This window comes from Lepisosteus oculatus, chromosome 24 (assembly GCF_040954835.1).
Source record: "Lepisosteus oculatus isolate fLepOcu1 chromosome 24, fLepOcu1.hap2, whole genome shotgun sequence".
Taxonomy (NCBI): domain Eukaryota; kingdom Metazoa; phylum Chordata; class Actinopteri; order Semionotiformes; family Lepisosteidae; genus Lepisosteus; species Lepisosteus oculatus.
Window position 1 is genome coordinate 8,239,051 of NC_090719.1, and position 21,181 is coordinate 8,260,231.

At 39.8% G+C, this 21,181-nt stretch overlaps 1 protein-coding gene and 1 long non-coding RNA gene across 6 annotated transcripts in view; one reads left to right on the forward strand and one right to left on the reverse strand.

Moving 5' to 3' along the window:
* Positions 1-21,181, forward strand: part of LOC138224941 (uncharacterized) — a 212,181-nt gene that overhangs the window by 178,243 nt on the left and 12,757 nt on the right. The window lies entirely within an intron of this gene.
* Positions 1-21,181, reverse strand: part of LOC102695231 (carboxyl-terminal PDZ ligand of neuronal nitric oxide synthase protein) — an 85,953-nt gene that overhangs the window by 20,093 nt on the left and 44,679 nt on the right. For all 5 annotated transcript variants that reach the window (XR_001480769.2, XR_011183444.1, XM_015366924.2 and 2 more), the window contains 6 exons: positions 20,179-20,271; positions 19,557-19,615; positions 16,588-16,696; positions 12,304-12,433; positions 11,454-11,614; positions 202-351 (listed from right to left, as the gene is read on the reverse strand). Coding sequence is in view for 3 of the 5 variants with exons in the window: in XM_015366924.2 (XP_015222410.1) it covers positions 202-351; positions 11,454-11,614; positions 12,304-12,433; positions 16,588-16,696; positions 19,557-19,615; positions 20,179-20,271 (702 nt within the window). In the remaining 2 variants the exon portion in view is untranslated. The remainder of the gene's footprint in view (positions 1-201; positions 352-11,453; positions 11,615-12,303; positions 12,434-16,587; positions 16,697-19,556; positions 19,616-20,178; positions 20,272-21,181) is intronic.

Consider the following 21,181-nt stretch of genomic DNA (forward strand, 5'->3'; position numbering starts at 1 on the left):
AGCTTCCCAGGAGGTCTCCTATCCAGGTACTGACCAGGCTCCACCCTGCTGAGGTTCAGTGGGTTGTCATTTTAGAGCTGCAGGGTGATATGGCTGCTGGCCCAGATTCACTTAGTGTTAAATATTAATTTTGAATGGATAAGTTGTTTAGATGAACGTTTTTCCTGATTTCCAATGTTGAAAAGATCAAGCTCACATTACCTGAGCCACAGCCACTTGTGTCTGCTGCTGCTGCTGGTGCAGCTGGTGCTGGAGGAGCTGCAGCTGGTGCTGAGAAGCCAGGGGTGTCAGCTTAGGGGAGCTCTTGCTGCTGGGAGACATGACTGTGTACAGGGTGCACTTCTCCATATCCTGTGAAAGGAAAACACAAACTCAGAAGAGGCATGTGTGGGAAACTCAGGGTAATGAGCAGAAGCGCTAGACTACTGCATAATTCAAATATCTTCCGCTCCAATGTGTGACAGTTACCCTCAAAACATTAATCACTAAACTTGTAGAGTCTCCTGCAGAGCTAACACAATGAAAGGAACTGGACCAAATCATATGTATGTAATTACAGTATGCTACCAGCATCCAAGCAGAGCTGCCCAGTTCACAGAAGTATTAAGTTTATATTTTGTATTCCTCACCACTTAAAATCACCAGTTATTCTTCTCTTTCAATTTGACCTTGTCTTGGTATTTTTCTTTTCTATAAGTTGTCTATAAAACGTCATATTGAAGTGCACATGCCCTCTGTTACAACCCGAAATGTCTAGGGGTAAAGGGGTGTAACATTTAGGATAGTTTTTGGATGCAGGTGGGTTTTGGTGAGGGACTGAGCGTGATAACAAGTGTTGGTGCAAAAGTGATTATTTTAAGGTGAATAAGTGACTGGTACATAATAGGATACAATAACACACAGGGAAAAGATAACTAGGGCAGTGCCAAAGAAAAGTAAACAACAAACCAAATGGAGCTAAGAAAGTGAGGGAAAGCTAACTTAAGTTCAAAAGAAAACCCGAAACACATGGTCTACAGCGTCTTCAAACGCCCTAGCTAAACTTCGCTGACTACCCAAAACCACACAAGACAAACGGCACGCACCCGTACTAATTAGTGTTACTAATACAAATATCATACAAAAGTTAACTAAAATACACAACTGAACTAGGAATACAAATAAGGGAAAATGAGAGTAGACACAAGTAACAGGGTACAAAAGAACACAGAGTTTGATACGATACGTCTGGGCAAGGTAATGGCTAAACAAGGATAAACACAAACAAACGAAAAGTACAAGATGAACACAAACCAACAAAGGCAAAGATATATGAAAACACACACACAAGAAGCTAAACCGAAAGCGAAACGAAACCGAAGCTGAGCCGAGCGGGACCGAAGTCAAATGAAAGGCCCCTTCATTCTGAAAACCTCCAACTTATATACTAAATAAGCTGCACTCTGATTGGCTGAGAAGCTGATTGATGACGACGACACAGGGAAACAATGATGTAATGATGGACCAATGGGGGAGGGAGAACAATCAAGGTCAGGTAATGTGGAACAAAACACACATGGACCACACACTAGGACGTAACACCCTCCAACACTGGGAAGCACTCTTGCCATTTTTCATGCTTTTCAGCCTCTCCACTCTTCTAGTAGTGCCAGCACTGCAAGCAGAACTGATGCAGCTCTCAAGGATGACACTTTAAGCTCATAGGTGCACAGCATTTCATACTGTAAGGGCTGGTGATGCAGGCCATTTACCCATCCATCCATTTTCTACCCAATGCATCCAGTGCATCGTGGGGGAGCCGGAGCCTATCCTGGTAAGCAGCAGGCACAGGGCAGGGTACACCATGGATGGGATGCCAGTCCATCGCAGGGCACATACAGACACACCCAAACAGGGCCAATTTTCACAAAAGACAATTGAGTAACCAGCATGTCTTTAAACTGTGGGAGCACCCAGAGGAAACCCATGCAAACACAAGGAGAACATACAAACTCCACAGATACAGTAGCACCCCACGCATTGAACCCATGACCCCAGCACTGTAAGGCAGCAATGCTAAACACTGTGCCACCCTGATGGATTTCAATGAATAGTACAGTAAATTGTTTTTTGGACTGAACTCAAAACCTGAACTTAAACTCACCTGCAGTTTTGAATGAGTGTGGAAACACTCAGGACACCCTTGCACTTGATTAAGTTTTTAATTAGTCAGCATTATTGATTAATTTGAAGATGAATCCCTGCAATTAAACATTCTAATTTGGAATACACATTTGTATTGCAATTGTAATTACATTTATAATTTTGGCTGAAACACTGCATGGTAGCTTAATCCTAAATGGACAGGCAATTTACTTTGAAGTTGAAGAACACTTATTATTCCCTGTACTTCTTAGATATAGAACAGAACAGGTTATTATTAGACTTTCAGTGACAATGAAAATGTTGTTAAGCAATGTTGAGAGAGCTCAGTGTGTTTCAGTGCGTTTCTAAAATAATCTCTTTGGTCTCAGTGAAACTAAGGTCAGGCATGCATGAGTCTGTGTTTGCTGAGATTGAACATCTCTCTTGGTTTGCTGCTGTCAAAATTGTACTCTGAAATAGAGCACAATTGATGTTACATGGTAGCAAAAAAAGGTTGTGCAGTTACTCAGGGGATATACAATCTTAATGTTGTAAAATACATGTTATGGTTTTAGAATATTTTGTTATGTCCATAAAGACATAGAAAGCAACAATGGTGTTTATAGTACAAGCAGTCTCGAACATTTGATACTGTACTCTGGATAGAAAAAAATGATTGTCATGCCCTGAAATGTACAGTATACCAATACTACTGCCAGTTTTTCACATGAGAATTTTACATATATCTTCAGTTTAATTAACACTGTTTAACATGTAGTTTAAGGTCAGTTTTCCCCATTACTCTAAACAGCTGTATTGTGTTAAATTTAAATTGAATTCTCAGTTGTGTATACTCTGTTTTAACATATTCAGCTGTCGTGCTCTTTTTCCACTATTGAAGGATAAAATGTGAATAGTTGTTAACAACAAGTCAGTGATTAAAACTGAGATGACAGATACAATATTTGAACTGAGATGACAGTTTTCTATAGTACATGACTTATAATAATAATAATTAATAATTGCTTACGCTTATATAGCGCTTTTCTGGACACTCCACTAAAAGTGCTTTACAGGTAATGGGGACTCCCCTCCACCACCAGTGTGCAGCATCCACCTGGATGATGCGACGGCAGCCATAGTGCGCCAGAACGCTCCCCACACATCAGCTTTGAGTGGTAAGATGGGAATTATAAGGAGGCCATGACTGGTAAGGGCCAATGGGAAATTTGGGAAATTAGGGGTTACACCCCTACTCTTTCGAGAAACACCCTGGGATTTTTAATGACCACAGAGAGTCATCCGAAGGACGGCGCCTGTTTACAGTATAGTGTCCCCATCACTATACTGGGGCATTGGGACCCACATAGACCACAGGGTGAGCGTCCCCTGTTGACCCCACTAACACCTCTTCCAGCAGCAACCTTAGTTTTTCCCAGGAGGTCTCCCATCCATGAGCACCCCCTGCTGGCCCCACTAACACCTCTTCCAGGAGCAACCTTAGTTTTTCCCAGGAGGTCTCCCATCCAGGTACTGACCAGGCTCACACCTGCTGAGCTTCAGTGGGTTGCCAGTTGTGAGTTGCAGGGTGATTATGGCTGCTGGCTTTATGTACAGTAGTTTGTACTTTGAGCTTTGGGGAAAAAATGTTTCAAAAACGTCAAATGTCCATTTAACAGGTAAGCCACTATGATTTAGAAACAATCCATAGCTTACAAGAGACAGGGACTGCATTAAAAAAAATAAACCTAAAATGTGCTGATAAAACAGATCTGTTTGAATGTCGTTTTATTATTATGGTCGTACACAACATTGCTTGCTTCCTGTAGAATTCTTATTCACTGTGTCTACTTGGGTTACACCAAGCGTGTTGGCTGTCTGTCCAATTTAAAACTAATAGCTTCGGGAGAAAGCTATGAATAGTATTTCAAGGTTGTATGACAGGGTAATGAAAAGATTTCATTCTGACCACTTTCAGCAGAAAAAAAAACAACCACCACCAAATCGCCAACATTAAGCAGGTTCAAAACCTAGAAAATTCTAAAACACTCCCTTACAATGAATATTTTTTTCTTTAGGTAAGAACAAGATATTTGAGGGCTGCTCTGAGGAATAACCCTTTCTTGCTGAAACTCTTTCTGGAGATAAGAAGTAGGAGTCTTTTAAATACAGTATACCCGCTAGCTTTGTTGTGCCTCATTCTAAATTTTGCGTCTCAGATATGTCAGGACTGTGAGGGTGCCTTACCTTTGTAAACAGACTGACAGCTTCAACAGCAAGTGGCTACAGCAGTGTGACAGCAACACAAAGGGCAACTCTCTTTTTCTGGTACACAGCAATGAACCACAATCAATTCTCAGGGGCCTGCTCTTGAAATGGCAGGTACTGTAGATAGGGAAAACTCTACGTGACTAATGGCTTGGGAAAACAGTAGTACCTCAAAAATCATGTGAGTGAGCCTGCACAAGGGTGTTTGTGCGCTACGCTGTGCTGGTACTGAAATATGAGTCCACAGTTTTTCACCAATTACAATCAAGCCTCTTTTCTCTAAGGAAATCTGAATCTGACAAATTATAAATCACATAACTTCCTGAATTTATCTCCGTGCACAGTCCCAAATGCTAAATGATATGAGCAATACTTGATATTTTGTAAATGAATACGTTCTCATTTTACTTTTCCATTATTTGATGCAAAAGAGGGCGAATAATACAAATACATATTTTCAGAAAGTTAATATGGATAATAAGGACACCAGATATCTCAATAAACACAGCTACTTTACTCAGCTCTATACTTTACTCTATGCAGTACCTATAAATTTATGACAGTGTTTCTCTGAAAAACATCTCATTTTCCAATTAAAATAACGTGAATTATTCAGTGCAGAAATATTCTGAATTCATTTTATAACTACCTTCAGAAAATAACTCTATTTTTTAACATAAAAATGAATAAGAATAAATAACCACCTCCGAACCCCCAAAGATTTGAAAATCACATATTCGAATTTTAAAAGGGCAAAGAGGCTGAATCACAGCTTGTGTGTGTTTGCAGTACAATTTCACCCAGGCAAAATAAATTTGAAAACTTAATTATCTTGACAGGCCTGTGCCATTTCTAAATTATCCCAAAATCCCACACGCTTTTAACTCTGGCAAATTGTGCTTCACACAGAGCGCATAAAATATGGCAGTGGAAAATGACTGGGGAAAAAACAAGATATTCTGAACTCGCTTCAGCCCCGTGAGAAGGAAAAACATTTGGGGGAGTCGTGTGTACCCCTGACTTTCATGCCCTCTTTCCCCGTCCTGGTCCCACTTCAATATGGAGACTTGGCTGTTCGGCTTGCCAAAACAGCTGTTTCAGAGAGCAGCTCACCTCGGGGACAGAACAGAAAAAAATTGTCTTGTCACAGATGTCTGTTTTAATGGTCCTCCAAAAGCCTTAGTCTTCCCACAAGGACACAAGTCATTTCAGAAACATGAAAAGACCATTAAGTCTCATAGATCTTCAGATTGATTTCTGCTTCTTCACTCCTCTCTCTGCCTTCTTCCCTTTTAGGATGATGAAGGACTTGTAAGGACTGCTTGCTATTTTCAGAAAACATAAAAAGCTATAACACACCACTGGACTGGACCCTTCACTAAATACTGTGTGTGGATTAATGATAAGCATTGTAAAACGTACAATAGTAAACAAGCTTGAAATGAGAGCTCATTCCAGGTACAACAGTAAAATGTCAATATGACTGTTGTATTAGAATGGATGATACTGTAAACTTCTACAACTAGATTGTAGTGGACCTTTATCACACTTTATTATTACTTTAATGAATATAAATGTATATTCAAAATACTGTTTTAAGGTCTGGCTTATTTATTTTGTAAAGTAATTTACTTTAGAAATTTTACATAAAATGACAAGACAAGCATTTCCAGAATAAAAAGAAAGCAAAGAATGAAAAGCAAAGAAAGCAAAGATGAAGCCTGTACACAAAAAGAGACTGAATGGCAATCAAAAAAATGAATCTGCATCTAATCCCGACCATACATGTCAACCTGAAGTCTAATAAACCTAGTAGCACTGTTCACTATTATAGAACACAATTTCTTAAAACGGTAGTTTGAGCCTCAGACCATATTCACACGTAGAGATACTCAGACATGACTCAAAAATCTCATTTGAGGCATTTGCACATATTTTCTTCCAGAGGGCGCTATTATCTAATTTTTGAAATCATAGTGCTCATCAACAGTGTAGTAATTTAAGAAACCAAACATTATACAGCATGTTAAGCACTGCAAATTGATTTTCAAATATAGATTTGCTTACAGATATACTTCTGAAATTGTAACTTTTTCAGAGAAGGATGGAGGGTTTCACATAAGAGCCAAAATAGCTGATCAGGTCAGAACTGATCCTGGTTTCCATAGCGTTTAGCAAACAGAGAGCATGTGACTCTTCACTGGACGAGATGAGATCTATGCCTATCACCAGTCATTCTGGCCCCCACTTAGACAGGGTGGACTGGAGAAATGGAGGGGAAAGTACCTCATCCAAAGTACAGCAGCCATATCACCCTGCAACTCACAATTGGCAGCCCACTGAAGCTCAGCAGGAGTGAGCCTGGCCTGTACTTGGATGGGAGACCTCCTGGGAAAAACTAAGGTTGCTGCTGGACGAAGTGTCAGTGGGGCCAGTAGGGGGCCCTCACCCTGCGGTCTGTGTGGGTCCTAATGCCCCAGTATACTATACTGTAAAAAGGGGGCACTATACTGTAAAAAGGCGCCGTCCTTCAGATGAGATGTAAAATCGAGGTCCTGAAAATCCCAGGGTCATTAAAATCCCAGGGTGTTTCTCGAAAAGAGTAGAGGTGTTACCCCGGCATCCTAGCCAAATTTCCCATTGGCCCTTACCAACCATGGCCTCCTTATAATCCCCATCTATGAATTGGCTACATTACTCTGTTCTCCTCCCCACTGATAGCTTGTGTGAGTATTGGTGCACCATGGCTGCCGTTGCATCATCCAGATGGGGCTGCAAATTGGTGTTGGTAGAGGGGAGTCCCCATTACCTGTTAAGCACTTTGAGTGGAGTGTCCAGAAAAGCGCTCTCTACAGTAAATGTAAGGAATTATTGATTATTATTACATCAGCAGTGTCTGCAGCAGGGACTTGAACCCCTAACCCAGCAGTTATGGGTCCCGAGGCCTACCTGCTTTGCCACACTGCCCCCTTTTAGGGTAAAGTTTTACAATGCTGTTGTACTATAAATATTGCAGATATTATTTCCAACAAATAATCATGTCCCAAATTCATCAATGTCGTGTATATATTCAATCTGGAAACCGGCCTTCTGATTGAAACAAAAATCTACTTCAGTGACACTGTAAAAAACCGAGGATACAAGGCCTCATACATCACCATGCCTTTCAGCAGACACCAGAAATCTGTTACCGTTGTGATTCACAGCACACAATCAGGCTTCTGAGCTCTTACAATTCAACATAAGGCTGAGCATATGGGATTGAAGAATATTTCTTTAGTAGAGATAAGCAGAAAAGGGATTCGAAAATAACAACAAATCAACTGGCTGTGTAAGGAGAAAATGCAATTTTAATTTCCGATGGGGGGGAGATATTTTTTTATCTCTATTATGAAAGAAATTTTCTACTCAACATGTTTGAATCCACACTCCCTCTTGGAGAGGGCAGACCTCCGATCAAAATTTAGACTGTTGACTGTGAGGAATTTGTTGAAGTCCATGTAAACACCTGCATTCTTGTTACATTCAGACTAAACTATTGTAATGGGATACACAACGGCAAGTACTATAGCCAGACTTCTGCATGTTGAAAATGCCAAAAAAATCCACAAACATTTAGTTAAATAGAGGATGTAAAAGGTCTAGTTCACCCATATTTAACTGTCCCGCAAACAACATACACACCAAGCAGAGCACTCCAAATTAAAAGATAGCAGTTAGCCAGTAACCCCAAGATCTTCACAATAACTGCTGATGACAGAACCTTTATCTTCAGGGCTCCTACATTTTGTAGTGACCTCCTAAAACACATAAGAGATCGCCCAACAGTCTTAACTCAAGTTAAGTTATAAAAGTCTTAAACCAAGGCCCAATACCTGTTTCTTAAATGTGTGTTTTTCTTAGCCTGTAAACTAATAGGGCTGCCATTGTTTAGGTTGTGTTATTTCATTTGATTTTCCTTAAACTGTGGTCCTCCACCCAGTTACTGTATCCCAATTTCTCATATTTACATCTGGATTTACAGTCTGGATTTTGCTGGCATCTATCACAGAACAAGGATATCTGTGATGTCAGAACCCAGGGTCTAGTGAAATGTTAGGCCCAAGATAGCAGCCACTGGAAACCTTAGCTGCTTCCCTAGGATAATCCTGATGACAGAACCAGGACAGCAGGATTCTGAGCCTTAGCTTGGCAGATTCTTCATGTTGTATTAGGTCTGATGTGCCACTAACTCATGATCTGGAGGTGGAGGCAAACACTGGGTCTAAATGTTTTTCTTTTCCACTCCTCCTTGCCCACAAGGTGTCTATAAAATATTCCTAACTGTTATAATGCATTCTGTTGCAAAATGTTGAGCAAATAAACAATTGATTTTTCTTCTGGAGTGTTGAGACCCTAACCAAGAATAAGACGCTTCCTAATAACAGATGGATGACATCTAAATTATGCTTGCTATTCTCCGGTTAGCAAAACCTTTTCCCTGTGGGAAGAAAGTAAAAGTACATCGTTTGTCACTGAAAAAAAAACAAACGGATGCTCAATAAGTGAGGAAAGAGACAGTGAAAACCCTCAGGATTAATTTTCCCTGAATTAATTTCTCTAAATAAATTTTCCCTGAATTCACTATATGTAACTTCAGTTAGCAGGTGGGAAACCCAAAGTTTCCAAAGAACCACATATCAGGAAGGATTTTTTTTCTGCAAGTTATAATTATGCAAAGCCGGGCCTGTAATGTGTCCTGTGAGACCCAAGCTTGTTGCGGCTGATGAAAATTAATTGAAGTGGTGGATGTGGGTGAAGGGAGGGGTGTGCGTTTGTGCTGTCAAACATGAAGGGCGCAGAGCCTTAATTATTAGAAGTCATTCCTGGCATTTTCAATTCAGGGGAGTTAAGCAAAAAAAAAAATATATCAATTTTTTAGCACCCTCTCCACTTCTCCTGTTGCATGCTCATCCCCCTCAGCATAGAGAAAATCATCACACTGCCACAACCATGACGATGATTAGGTCGTTCCCATGGAGACATCGGTACCTAGTGCAGGTTTCTTTGGCTATCTTTGAAGTGCACATACTTATATAACCCTAAAATGGGATTAAAGGACTGGTGAGGAAGCCTTTTTTGACTTCCAAAAGCACATCTTTAGCATTAGATCCTGGTGTCTTCAGTCCAACAGCCCTGTCCTCACCTGCTCCAAACCACAGGCGCTTAATCACATTGTGGCCAAGGTGGCACACTTATTATACAGTATTTGAAAGTTTGAAAGCAAATCGAACACAATGTAAATAGTCTGAAAAACTTTAGGAATGCAATCCCCTGGATACCAGATGAGGTACAGTATAATGGATTAAGGTTAGGTTTGTTCTGTTGCTTTGAAAGTTACATTATTTGTCATGAGTCATATACAGTATGGTACTTGACCTTAGAGGTACTGTACATTAAATCTATCAGGCCTATTGACTGATCGGGACACCACGCACAGGACACGTAAATGTTACTACAGTACATTAAATGTGTACAGCACTGACTTCAGGGGGAGATTTAAACAGATATTCAATATGCTTCTCCCGTACTATACGGAACTATACGAAGCTTAACCTGTTCCTCTGAAGCCTACACATGCTGACGCGGCAACAATACCTTCCTTGAACTTATAGTTCTATACTATGCAATACTATTGAAGCATAAGGTGGGTTAGCGCATGATGCAAGTCCTCCCCACAGAACAAGAAAGGCATTGAGTGAACCTGGCATTTTTACATTAGAAGACTGAGGAATTACATTCTAAAGATGTTTTTATTGCTGTAGTAAACGTGTAGTGCACTGGTCTCAAAATGTGCATAACTTTATCCCGGACATTCAGATAACATCATGTTGCAATTAAAAAAGCCTCAACTTGGCTGTATTGTCACCTTCAAACAGTGTGACCCCCTTACACAGAAGTAAGCACCCCTTTCATGGTTCCTCCTGTATATACAAGTTGTATATAATGAAACACTACTCTTGAAGTGTTTATGCAGATGCGCTTGTACCGTATATGCTATTGTACAGCCTGCTGTCACTGAGCTATCATGCTGTTATAATAATTCTTAATGGCTCTCATGCCTGCAGTGGATACTAGCTTTCCTGAGACTGGCCTTTGGATTACTAAGTCTGAGATAGTATACTCCTCTTCTCAATAGCATGGATGCTACAGTCTGATGGTAGATAGATGATGATCATATTGACATTAATTCCCTCCATTTGCCTAGCACTTTTAAAGTGCTTCCACCCCTAAATAGACAGGATCTGCACCTAGACATCATTACCTAAAAGATTCCTGCCACCAGCATTCCCAGAGTGTTTTTACTCTGTCTTATACAAAGCACTAACTGTACTGTGATGTGGGTAATCAAAACAGACGAATCTGAACACTTTTTCGACACGCACACCACCATTGGATGTGCAGACGTCCTCCAAAAACATATCTCACATCATTCAAGGGGTCTGATATTCTCTCATTTCAGATGCAGTTGGTATCAATGAAGGAAAACCAAGGCCAAGATAGGTCCTTATAATACATTACAAGCAATAATATCAATTATTTTTAAAATTATAGTGAAAAATTAGTTACATCTAGTAATGATAGGCCCATGTTAATAAACAACTCTAAGGCTGCCAGGAAAGAAACTGGTACTTATTGGAATATTTAATTATTTATTAATTATCCTACTTAAGTCTTCTATAATATGTAGAGAAAAAAAAACTGGATCTGTAAATTTTATTATAGGGTCAAACAATTTGCTGCTATATACAACAATATCATATACAGCTGTAGCTCAAACTGCTCTGAATTAATTGTTAACTCTTTTATCCATAATTTTGTGCTTCATTTTTCCATTCAGACCATTTAAGTTTTTTTTATTAGATGAATCACAGCTGTTGCTTCCCTTTAAATTTGAATCGTCAAGCAGAAAACTCCGTTTTCCAGAAACAGCTGTAGGATTTTTTTAGAAATTCCAAATTTTCCACCCTCTTAGGCGGTATCCAGTAAATTAAGACTTAAGAGAGGACAATACCCCCTACCTGAAAGTTCGTGTCTTTATGGATGTGAGAGGACTTGACTACATCCAGCTCGGAGAGGCTCTGCAGGATCTCGTTCACAGCCTGCTCACACAGTGCCGATGCTTCGGGATCAGCCTCAGACTTCCCCACCTCGTCCTGTTCAGCGCCCGTTAACTGGCGACCTGCACAACACAGCAACGCCACTGACACGCTGTCTCCCATTTGCGTTTCAGGTCAGATTATGATCACAAACGTGCTGTCCAACAATCTGTTCTAGTCACCTTGGCACACAGCAGTGTACATTCCCTTAGGGCTGTTGAGTGCCACAGGTCTCTACCAAAGTCTTTAAAAGCAATGTAAGTTATGGAATATATCATGAGCAAATTGCTCAGCTTTTTGGCATCATTTTAGTTTTTAATTAAAATAACGTAACATCACTTTATTAGCCCTATACAATTTCTTGCATTAGGTATTTGTCTTTTCGCATACCCAAGTTTGCTCTCCATGAGACACAGACAGACAGTGAGAGAAGCTTGGGGTCAGAGCGCAGGGTCAGCCATTGTACAGCGCCCCTGGAGCAGCTGGGGTTAAGGGCCTTGCTCAGGGGCCCAACAGAGTAGGATTCCTCTGCCGGCTGCAGGATTTGAACCGGCAACCTTCCAGCCACAGACGCAGATCCTTAGCCACAGAGCCACCGCTCCACACATTAATAGTGTGCTTTCCCTAATGTATGATCACTTCAGTTCCCGGTGTTTGATAAAATAATCGATGAACATCATTTTGGCTTTAGGCGGTGCTGTAGTTGTCTTTAATGGCGTTGGGCGGTTAATTACGAGGCTCATTTTGTGCTCCACGACCTGTCCCTGCTCACCCTCTGCTGGCTGCTCCTCCACTGACTTGTCACTCTCGCCGTCCGCACTCTGCTGCGTGTGCTGCAGGCTCAGCTTGTGACACACCTCGAAGGCCTGGCCCACTGTGCGTACAATGCGCATTGCCTGGGTCTAAGGGCAAGACAAACAACATGCAGTTATAGGGTCATTTCAAAAAGCAGTGACGGCCTGAGTATGACCGTGTTCGATCTCTGACCTCAAACTCAGGCCGTGTCCTGATACCCCCACTTGCAGGCTTGCGCCCCTCATTTTCGTGTTCCCGCTCAAGTCCCATTTCTAAATTTGTGTCACCAGGATGCTCACAAGCGCCCTCAAAGTGCCTTCCTCTGAAGCCCGCATTAGAGTCCGCATTCCGCATGGAATCATCCCCAATTCTTTGCGGAATGGTGAAATTTCATGTTCTAGCCTGTCAAAGCAGAGAGAAGTTGCCATGGAAAATAAAATAAAATAGAACATTTTTACAGTTTTAAAACTCAAATTTTCTGTAAAAATAAAATTTCAGTAGGCTACTTCAGATTCATACTGTATGTATTCTAGCGGTGACATGAAGCTTTTAATTCGTCACCCCGTTTGGACTAATGAATATTTGTTTACCTGCGGTGTATTTTGTACACGGAATATTTAATCGTACACATATTTTATAGCACAGAGCTTTGAGGTATTGCCAAGTTTACCTTATTTAGTTTACTTAAAATGAACATGAATGATTGCGTTATGTTCCCCGTACTATCATTTGTGTACTGGGACAGACAATATAAAATGGATTCAGTAGTACAAAGCTTTGAATAAAAAGACCTTCCTTAGTTTACTTTGCCCGTTTTGAGTCGAGCCTGCTCAACATGAATGAATGGTAATGGTCCCATTACCATTTTTATAACAATGCCCCTCAAATACTTGAGCAAACTTGCGCTACGTCACAGAGGTGTGGACTTGGAGGAAGGGCTTAGGGCATAGTGCAAGTTTTGGGACTCATATACTATTTGGTTTACAGCACAGCAAAATGCTTTTTTTCCTTTAAACTCTGTATTTATTATCCCGGTGTATAGTTCTATTATTTATCATACATCCATTATCAGATCACTTTGCTCTCGGATAGGATGCCAGTTCTCTCAGAAGCAGCTGGTGCAAGGTGGGACTCCACGCTGGACAGGACGCCAGTTCACGTACACACCAAAGCACGTATGAACAGTTTAGACATGCCAATTAACTTTGCTGTAGGGCTGGGCGAGATAACCTCAAATCAATATCACGATAATTTCCCACATTTACCTCAATAACGATAAATTCACTCTTTTTTTTAAACCCTTGAAATTATATGATTAGATGATATGCTGAAAGATCACGTTTTAAATATGCGAAACTATTAAACTTAGTAAATGTCAGGCACCACAGTTTGAGAAAAATATTTTCTTGGGGGCACAACGTATCTCTTGTCCAGGGCTTGAATGAGTCTTTTGAAACCACTATGCTCCACTGTAACTATGGGGACCATGTACTTCACTATGTAGTATGTAATGGCGTTAGCTGTCTTGTTACATCTGCGTAAACCTTTTGCATGTTGAGTGGCATTAGTAAATGTTTGTGTTAGAGACAGCTGTTTTGGGGGAATCACTTCAGCCATGAGTGTGTTTGTCAGTCTCTCTCTTTTTTGGCCATGCACTCTTCGTATTCCACGACATGGTTGTGTTTCAAGTGATGAAACAAGTTGCTCGTGTTACTTCTAGAAACAGAAACGGTTTTCCGACAGAGTTTACATCTGACTTCTTTGTTCAGTATCCGGTTTGCTGAAGCCAAAATATGACCAAATGATCAACACTGCATCTTCTTTAGATACCAGCTCGTCTTCATTTGTACTTGAGTCATCCCTGCCTGACTGGGGTTCAGCATGAACCGTTGTCTCACACCCGGCATGCTTCTTTGTGTTTTGAATGAAGAACGATGGTTGGACGAGGCAGAAGCATGTGACTGGATATGACGACCGGGTGTTGAAGTTTTTTTAAGGGGACCGCTCATGAAAACACACAGTGGGGAAAGCTTTTACCAAACATGCCAACATAAGCAAAATAAGGTCGGTGAGAGATTCTTAACGTCGGTATCGTCACATTTTCGATATATCGCCCAGCCCTACTTAGCCGATCCACTTTTCGAAGTTCGGAGAAAAATATTCAAGCTCGACACAGAGTGTGCGCCAGTCCAGAATCAAGGCCAGCATCCAAGAGTTGTGAGACCTAATGGGCACCTCAGTCTACAACTTACATATAATCACTATTTCTAGTAGTATCTTGTTTTCCACAGCTTTTAGTGCATTGTAATATAATGACCAATGGAGTGATTAGCTATGTTTATGTAAAGTAAACTTCAGGTACTTTTATATAGCCCTCTTGTGGTCTTCTTTCATCAAAATCTTGATCTGGCACTCAGCCTTAAAAGAAAAAATAAGACTGTACTACTGTACAATAGTGAAGCAGAACCTGTCTATTTAAAGGGAAACTGAAACGCTAGTTTCAGATTTCGAGGTTAGAAAGACTGCAGCATTGATGAATGCATTTCAAACTGCAATAACGGTAAAATATGCACAGTAACTTCACAAAATAGACTACATTTCCAGTTGTGCGCAGGGCCATGTTCTGCGATTCAGACCAAGGCAACAAAGCTTCCGGTGACGTGTTGCGGCCCTATGACATTGTAAACAAGCACCCCAGTGAATACAATAGAAATATTGCTCCAGACTTTGAGATGGTTTTGCCGACAAATACTACTTACAGTACTTGTTAACTCTGCATGCAGATCATGTTGGAACAGTTCTGGGGTGAAATGTCCGACGCACAACCTGTATTTTTACGCTCATACATCTCATTACACTAGCCATTATAATGACTAGTGAGCAGGAAGGGAACTCGTGGGAACTCAAATGCGAGCTGCGTGAACATGGTGACTTACAGTACTTTCATAAAGGTAACAATTTTGTGCTTAATTAGAAATTTGTCATTTTTTTCTATAATATCAATGAACTTATTCTGTTACCAAGATTAAATAACTGGTTTGAGAAATAGGGACTGGAGTTCCCCTTTAAATGATGTGTCCCTTGGTTGTCAGTATTTCTATCCAATTTGCATCCCAGAAACTGCTGTGGAAGAGATTTAAGTCTCTCCTGCTTGAGGCTATGTTGTATAGGATAAAGCTAACAAGAGACTACTGTAAACTACAATTGGTTACCTGGTAGACATTTTAAAAGTTTTAAAGTCAATTTGGTGGCTTACGTTCAACATTATTATTATTATGGTGGTCTTATTCCAGAAATCAGTGGACATATTTGGACATTAATCTAAAAAAGCCTCTTTGAACCTCCGCTTTTCCCAATTTAAATACAATGAAATACCAATTTTTTCTTCTTCCTGATTAAGACCTAATAATACATAGAAATGCACCAGTACCTCTCCACTCAAATCTGCTCCTTTCTCATGGTCTGTTAATGAGGAATCAAATAAGGCATTCTTATTTTTATTTCAGCTGCTGGAGAGTCGAGCTAACTCATAATGTCTAGGAGTCCTGCACTTGTACAGTAACACCTGAATTCAAACTGAGACACGAATCTAAATGAAATTAAATGAAATAATAACACTAACATTTATTTCCATTGAAACTGCAGTTCAGAGGTGTCTGCTTTTATTGAGGTTGAACTGCTGAACCATACTTAAAAAAGTGACAAACCTGAACACCTTTTCAGTAATTACTTAAATTATGATTGCATTAAAATGATTTTGTTAGGTTATCTGTATATTACTTGGCTTTATTAACACAGTAATAAAACGTTCGGTGCCACTAAGGGCTGACTGTCAGGAATCTACAAACATGCAATTTGTGGCTCAAACAGGCAATTTGTGGCTCATGGCCATCACAGAATATGGGAAGGTCAGGTAACTGGGTACTTTGGTGTTTTCTATCCATGTAAAAATGGGAAGAAAGTGCAGCAGCTGTTCACACAGACACAGCTGATTAAACAGCAGCTAGACAGCAGTGCAATCTTCAACAGCTTGTCTCAAATGAATAAGAGAATGTAGATTCTGTACAACAAGTCCAACAACATAGTTGACTTGGCAAAGTGTCGCCAAGTGTTGCCAAACCACAAAAGCTCCACAACGTCCATCCCTTCTCTCAAGCGGAACATCATATATTTACAGCTGACTGAACTACCATGTTCAGCGTTCAGTCTGTGAACCACACGCAAATGAGAGATTTGACTTAGTGCTGGCAGATCTCTGTACCTTCTTCTTCGATTTGAAGACGTTGCATCTGAAAGTGTTGCTGGCTCCATCCCGCGCAATGTAACTGAAGATCTTTAAGTCTTGCGAATCGTGGGACACGTAGAAAATCCTGAAATATGTGTTATAAACGTTAAATACAAAAACATGTTTTGAGTAAGAAGGGCCACAATCATATCACATCTTCCACAATCATATCATGTCATGTTTTTTTCTTCAATCAGCTTAGAAATAAAGAAACCTAGAACTACTTAACATACATACTAATGTGCTCAATCCACTGATATTTTCATGAGAAGAAAACGAGTACTTTAAGACAGACTTGATTTGGAAACTCTTAATGCAGGGGAAATCTTTTCATTTTTAAAGTTAAAAAAAAGTTTTTGAGGAAGAATAATGTCCTTTAACAAAGTTCAAGGCTTGGCAAGGCCACAATCATATCTCCCTTTTTTCTTTCTTTATCCAGCTTATAAAAAAAGAAATCTAGAACTACTTGATATCCATATTAATGTGTTCAGTCTGTAAACCATACTGTACTAGAATGAAAGATGCCTTTTGCTGTAACCTACTGAAATTTAACAGCATTTACTTTAAGTAGAACACTGTTATAAAAATTGTTATAAAAATGGTAATGTGACACCATCGCACGACACACTAGGATGCAGTCCTTGGAAATTATATACAAATTGAATATTTTCATATCTTAGAAAATGTCGCACCTTGTAGGGCATCTGGCTAATTAGTCTGTGGAGAGAGATTCACTTATTACTTGGGCTGCTGTACTTTATATGAAGCCAATTGGCTTGTCTGATCTCAGGTCTGTTTCTACAGTACACTGTGGGGTATGTTGTGGTATGTAAACACTTACAAGCATTAAATGGAGCAGTATAAACTGTGAAAATTAGAGCAATTCACACTGTTTTCTAATACAACCATAAACATAACAAATAAGTAAAACAACTTTCAGCAGTCAAAGTGCTGGAAGCAACAAGAATAATATGGATTCTGCTGGTGTTATTCTAAATACTGACTGAAAATAGCAAGACACAAAATCCTTTCAGAAGTACTATATCAAATAGAGTCCACTCCTCACCCCATAAGAACTGTTGTTAATGAGGGGAGACCACCATCTAACCCATTTGCTAGTTAGTAGCTAACTGATCCAAAGCTTTCATTAAGCAGTTTCGAAGAAGCCAGGATATGGGTTTTGATAACATTGCTGGGTGGCTTGTTTCATACTCTCACAACGCACTGGTAAAAAAGTGCCCCCTGTTTTGGGTTTTAAATGAACTTTCACATACTTTCCACTTGTGTCCTCCTGCCCATGATTCATTGTTCATTCTGAAAAGGTTCACTGCCTCTGAAGATTTTGAATACTTGTATCAGGTCTCCTCCTAGTCTTTCAAGACTAAAAAGGTTCGCTTATGTCTATGATTCTGGAGACACACAGCTTAGTCTTAGACCTCAACTTTCTCCCCAGTCTTTGCAAACATGGATGCCTCACAAAAACTGGGCTGTTCTTTGTCATACCTTAACCTTGCTTTTGCTATTTGTTCTAACAGCAAACTGGTTCTTATTTTAAAGTGACATGAAACCCAAGCAATTGAGTAGTTTTCCTTTTTTGTGTGTGTGTGTGCCAAGAAAAATAAATAATTCATTTCTGACATCACTTGATTCTTTCAGTCCTTGTCATTTAAGAATATTTTTCGGCTAAGAAAATTAGTTATTTAAATACGTCCTTTCGAAATGAGCACATCAGCAAATGTTGAGATACAGTAACAGGAATGTCTGCCTTAGAATACGCTTGAAGAGTGAAGACTGACCACAGGTCACTCAATATTTAGACGTTACTACCAACGGGAAGCAGTACAATGGATCTCCACAATCTGAAAGCTAATGAATTTTGATGGTCAAAATGAATAATTGAAAACACAACCAAACTCTACAAATTCTTATTAAATATAAAGAAAAGTTGCCCCTGCATTACGATTTTCCAAATCAAATCTGTTTGAAAGTGCGTTACTCATTCTCATCAAAATATCAGTGGATTAAAATAAAAGTGCCTAGACATTTTAGGAATTCCTTGCATTCAGAGGTAGAAATTGACCAGGAAACTGGCATTCACATCTTTTGGCCACTTTGTGCTTGATTCATTTCAATTTTAAGTGAACAGGAGCTGCCCATCTACAACTCAGTGCTTTTACATGTTATCACTCTTATTTTCTGAGCAGTGGCTGGGATGGTTTCAAAAGCCTGAAATATGATCCATATATTATTTATGCAAAAATTATACATAAAGAATTACAACTCTATATGGTATATAGAGGGGTGGTGTGGTGGCCCTGTGGGTGAGGCTCTGCGCCTGTGGCTGGAAGGTTGCTGGTTTGTATCCTGTGGCCGGCAGAGGAATCCTACTCCGTTGGGCCCCTGAGCAAGGCCCTTAACCCCAGCTGCTCCAGGGGCGCTGTATAAAATGGCTGACCCTGCGCTCTGACCCCAAGCTTCTCTCCCTGTCTGTGTGTCTTATGGAGAGCAAGTTGGGGTCTGCGAAAAGACAAATTTCTAATACAAGAAATTGTATATGGCTAATAAAGTGATCTTATATTGCAAAATCATCATGCCCAGTAAGTCTAATTTACAATACTGCAGTAAAGCCAGATTATTCTAAATAATTAATATTTATATTATATATTCAGATACATAAATATCTATGTAATTCATGGACTATATGCAAAACTAGTCTGTATGCAGAGGACTGTACTGACTATTTTATATACTAGAACAGAAATAAAGTGATTGTATTTAAATTGAGGGTGTTACTTGAATTTCATGGTCATACCCTTAGTCAATAAAACGGATGGGAAGTATCAACAGGATGAGACTGATTTGTTACTGATGTGTTTGTTTGCTTATCGATGTGGTAATGAGGGGAGAAATGGGATAGAAAGGGAAATGTCAATTAAGCCACCTGCCTGTAAATAGGGTCATGCATCACCAACATCTTGCTCTCATCCCATGTCCATTCTTTCCTCTGCCGTAAAGAATTAAAAAGATACTGTTAAACACACTGCGCAAGAACAAGAGAAAACAGATACAGAAAAAAAACAGTAGCTAAGGCTGGACAAGTAGATGGCGCAAGTGTGGGAATAAACAGAGACTACAGGAGGTTTGAGTGTCAAAAGAAACCGAGAAGCTTCTGTAAGGTTAGATCAGGTGTGAGATTATTTTATTGCTGAGTTTTTTTTATCTTTGTGGAATATAACCTAGGACAAAAAGACAACCCTCTGGGCTTTAGTCTAATAATAATAATTCCTTATACTTATATAGTGCTTTTCCGGACACTTCTCTCAAAGTGCTTTACAGATAATGTGTAGCCAACACCTGGATGACGCAACTGCAGTCAAAGTGCGCCAGTGATGAAGCCAATTCAAAAATGTTTAAGAGGCCAGGGGACAAAAATTATCAGGAGGCCATGATTGGTAAAGGCCAGGGGGAAATTCGGTCAGGATACCCGGGTTAACACCCCTACTCTTTTAGAGAAACACCCTTTTTAATGACAGTGGAGAGTCAGGACCTCCTGTTTCTCAGGCCTACCTTCTGTTTCTTTCTCAGGATCACTTTGACCCCGTCCACCGACACCACAATGCTCACTTTCTTCTTCTTGATATTCTTGGCCTTGAACTCATACTGCAAAATGAACGCAATAGATCATAAACGTAACATAGGTAGATACATTCTGAGTCACAAAACGCTGGATTGTGGAGTTGTTTTTCCCCTCATTGGAAATCCGTCATTAAATTCTTATCGCTATGTAAATAGATAAAGAAATAAATTGCTATAGCAATTACGAACTGATGGTCTGTTTGGCTTCTAGTAGCATTCACAGGTTTTAGTTTAGTTTAGTTTACAACAGTTATTACCTGTTAGAGGTGTACACACGGTATTTGGTATTTGGGGGTTATAACAGCCGGTATTGCATAAATACATAATTAAACAAAAATAAGTCTATTTTGAGTTTCTTATGTATGGAATGTACATCTATGAGCAAGCGTTATAGTGATTTATAGGAAACCTTGAACATGGTAAGGTGAAATGGTCTAATCTGTTTTATAACCAAATTAAGATTGGAAGTCCACAATGAAAACAACATCAGCCATTAAACACTCAAAGCCCTTATTCTGTTTGTTGTTACATACACAATACACCTGTGGATGCTCTCTTCTAATATATTACCTCATCATAGAGACTGGGCCAGCACTGTGACAGCTTTCACGTGGTATATGTGTCAAAATCATTATTCATGCATTTATCAATGTCTCTCTCTGCCTTGGGAATAATTAAATTGCATTTCCAAAGTTAAACACAAAAGTCCAGAATTCTCCTCCTTTAGAGTCCCAGGTACTCTCCCAGATTGAGTCTTATTTGTAATTTGTAAAATACCAGATATCTTCCCTGTCTTCGACAGTTATCAGGTTCTGTCCTCTTAAAGTGCACCTCAAGAGACTTGTACAAACCACACACCACAAGCTAAATGTATGCTGGTGTAGTGTACAGTATTTAACTATTGACTTGTTACAAATTAGCCATACCCTGATAA